Source organism: Gavialis gangeticus, unplaced genomic scaffold, assembly GCF_001723915.1.
Source record: "Gavialis gangeticus isolate Ggan-Ray unplaced genomic scaffold, GavGan_comp1, whole genome shotgun sequence".
Lineage (NCBI taxonomy): Eukaryota > Metazoa > Chordata > Crocodylia > Gavialidae > Gavialis > Gavialis gangeticus.
In genome coordinates this window covers 111,230,050-111,233,645 of record NW_017729031.1, presented here as the reverse complement: position 1 = coordinate 111,233,645, position 3,596 = coordinate 111,230,050, and the positions used below count along the sequence as shown (strand labels likewise).

The window sequence follows — 3,596 nt, the reverse complement described above, 5'->3', positions numbered from 1 at the left end:
GGACCTAAACCTGTTCATCCTTCACAAGAGAAGGCTGAGGGGGGACCTGGTGACTATCTATAAACTCACTGGGGGGACCAGAAGGGTTTGGGAGAGACCTTGTTTCCCCTAGCACCCCCTGGCATAACAAGGAATAACGGCCACAAGTTGTTGGAGAGTAGGTTTAGATTAGACATCCGTAAGAACTATTTCACAGTCAGGGCGGGTAGGATCTGGAACCAACTTCCTAGGGAAGTGGTGCTGGCTCCTACCCTGGGGGTCTTTAAGAGGAGGCTTGATGCCTACCTGGCTGGAGTCATTTGAGCCCAGTTTTTCTCCTGTCCAGGCAGGGGGTCGGACTTGAAGATCTACAAGGTCCCTTCCGACCCTCCTTCTATGATTCTATGAAAAGCTGCACATTACAGTGTGATTATAACTCAATTGTCAGGAAGCCAGTTATAGGTAAACCTTGTGCATAATTTTGATGGATCTTTTTTCACAGGGGAATAAGGTTAATTTATAATCTGAACAATACGGTATATTACCACACGTGGTATATCTGATGGCGCTACCATATCATCTCCAGGACAACTCCTGCATCCAGTCATGATAACTTTGTCTACATAGCCGCAGATGCCATTAAGGAAGATTTTGTTCTATATTTCCATTATTTTCACTCCTGGCAATCAATCACACATGGATACAGTGTCCACAGGCCTGTCCTGGGGGATTCTACCTCTGAGGTACACAGTTTTATAGAGATTAGTAGTGCTACCCCCCAAACCTTCAAGACTCACAAATCAAGCCTCAGCTACCATGAGCCTGGTTTATCAGTCATGAGTTTTCAGAACAATATGAATACATTTTGGATTACTTTGATTTGTTTTCTGGTTTGTGCTGCTAGGGCTCATCTGAGCCGCAGTTTCAAGCATGACTTTGTAATCAGAAAGCTGGGAAGTTCATTTTCTTTTAAAATTGCAGCTGCATTTTTCATGTAATCAGAAGATTCTATTACCTGCAGCTTCAAAGACAGCACCAACAAATTGCCAGGCATTCGAGAAGATTACAAGGTATTGAAATAATTGCTTATATTGAAATAAGTACAGTGGTGCTATTGCAATGTACATCAGTGAGCCAGTGTCCCAGACACCCTCAACCATGCAGGTCCCGTTCTTACAGACAATGTCCAGCCCAAATTCACAACCCAGTGTAGCCAGTAACAAGCCAACATAGGCAACCAAATACACAGATATGTGCCCATGTAACTCCACACAGGCCATATAAGAAATGAGCTGAAACTCCAAACCATGAACTTATGTACACCATTCTACACGAGCCCCTTTGATAAGCCCCTCTAGCCCAGAAGAAAACAAAACAGAGAAGTCATTTCAGCCTCTAGCAAACACGTAAAGCAAATTAAGCAACAGGCTATATTCAGAGTGTGAAAACTTCCCTTCAAAGGAAACAGCACAGGCGATCCTAGTTACTGGACACGCTGGTCCTCCAAAGACTGGAAAATGAATGTTTTTTAATGATTAGATGCACAGCTGGGGCTCTCAGACAGAAAAAAAAGCAGAGGTCTGCTGCATTGTAACTCACCCCAGACTCCAGCAGTACACAGCGCCAGCACAAGAATTTGAAGAATCACACGGAGCTTTCGCATTTTCTCCTCCCAGCCTGAACTTCAAGGACTTGAATGGGACAGCCCTGCTGCCTGGGATGGAGCACAGCCCTGGTTGCTCAGAGCTTTTGAAGAGCACAACAGATGAATCATGAGTGTGCACAGCTCGGGCGCCTGGAGGAAACTGCTCCGTCAGTTTGAGTCAGAGAGTGCCCCCGCCTGTCTGTTTGGAGCTGAGCTCTCCCTCACTCTTTCACACCAGGACCATATAAACATAGCTTCTGCGCTCATGGCTGTCATGACCTCCAGCCTCTGGTGAAATGGACAACCTAGCCCCAGGCTGCTGTCATTCCTTAGCCTCTTTCATCAGGAGGCTTATTCCCGGTAGAATCACAAGACCTTGGTTTAATTTTCTGTGTCTGTTTTAGCTAGAGAGGCAGCTTGGAGTCAGACCCACCAGGCTTGAGACCCCCAAGTTGGAGGCAGTTGACCACAGGGTCACCCCAGGAACTTGAGTGCAATCGCTCCTGATTTACATAGGTGTAAGATACCCTTTGCATCTCAGCTCAAGCTCCATTTTGGGGAAAATGCTGAACTTTTGGCAGCTTATTTTCTCTTGAAGAATCTCGCACCCTCTGGATGTGCCTGGGCCCCGGAGTCCTGCCTGCTCTCAGAGCAGGGGGGCAGCTCCACCTGGAAAAGAACTTCATGCAGCTTTTTCACTTGTTGTAGGGGGGACTCTCTTTTTGTTCTGTGTTTATACAGCACCAAGCACAATGGAGTCCCAGTTTGTGACTGGGGCCCCTGGGCACCACCATAAAAATAACAAGATGATGGGGATGACAATATTTTATGTATGGATGCTTGCTCATGATGCCCAAGCAGAACATTTAGATTCCAGGGAGCTAGAAAGTAATAATTCAGCCTCCAAATCAGCAAGGCCGTCAGGAACATGCTTAACTTCAAGCATATGAATCATTTCCATAGTGTCCAGATTTCAAGCAGCAAAATATGGGAAACTGCATTCTACATTCCCTGCTATTAGCAGCCCTGAGTTGATGTTGGTGAATCAATGTGGGGGCCACACTGCCACCAGATTTACAGAGGTAGGCCCTAATCTGGATGCTGCCTGCCATGAATGTGTGAATTTTTCAGTTTCAGGATAAAGGTCCCATTGCAAGGAGTCCTTGGGGTTACTGGGACTCAGCCCTTACCTGTGAGACCACCAGAGAAAATCCAGAATGTCTGGTGCTTTATTCATTTTGTCCCGGTTTAGCAAAGGGTGTAAGCACTTGTGTCTTCCTAACTTGGCGTTACAGAAGCTGCTCATGCTTCAAGGTAAATGCCTGCCTGAGTGCTTGAGTCCTTAAGTAGGGTTTCAATATTGCCAACCCCACCATGTCAAAAATCAAGAGACAAACTCTTAAAAATCAAGAGATTGGGTGTAAATCATGAGATGCTCTGTTCTAACCCTCACTCCCCCTGGCTCCTTGCACATGTGCCCTGAGCAGCCCCCTAACCATTGTGGCCCTGTGTTCTGTGCTGACCAGTTTACTGCCTTCCTTACACTTGGCTAGGGACCCTGCTCTGCATCTTTTCTGGGACAAATTATGCTCCACAGGTGAAGGGGCTGTGAACAGAGACCAACATTTGCCAGCTTTAAGTTAATGCTGGCCATTTTTCTAAAAGATATGCCTTTTCTCCCCTAGCAGGGATGGGCTTGAAGCAGGCATCACTCATAAAGTTCTCTCATGATCATAACAGTTCTTTTTAGTTGTTACTAGAAAACAGTCATTACTGTGCAGTCATTTGGTACTTGTATAAACAAGTACCAAATGACTGCACAGTAATCAGAGTTACTGTGCAGTAGTGTGGCTGAACAGTTTTTCGTGACACTGATTGTGCAGTAGCCTGAGACTACAGCACAATAGCGTCACATCACAATTCCTGCCACACGACACTACTGCCCAGTGCTCACGGGCTACTGTGCAGTCAG

General features: G+C 46.1%; 1 protein-coding gene across 2 annotated transcripts in view; it reads right to left on the bottom strand.

The window, feature by feature from the left end:
- ITGB3 (integrin subunit beta 3) overlaps window positions 1-1,790 on the bottom strand; it is a 79,009-nt gene extending 77,219 nt beyond the window's left edge. The window contains exon 1 of one of the 2 annotated variants that reach the window (XM_019523584.1): window positions 1,579-1,790. In XM_019523584.1, coding sequence (XP_019379129.1) covers window positions 1,579-1,642 — 64 coding nt within the window. In that variant the 5' untranslated portion in view covers window positions 1,643-1,790. The remainder of the gene's footprint in view (window positions 1-1,578) is intronic. The other variant, XM_019523585.1, reaches the window with a different exon arrangement.
- Window positions 1,791-3,596: the final 1,806 nt, after the last annotated feature.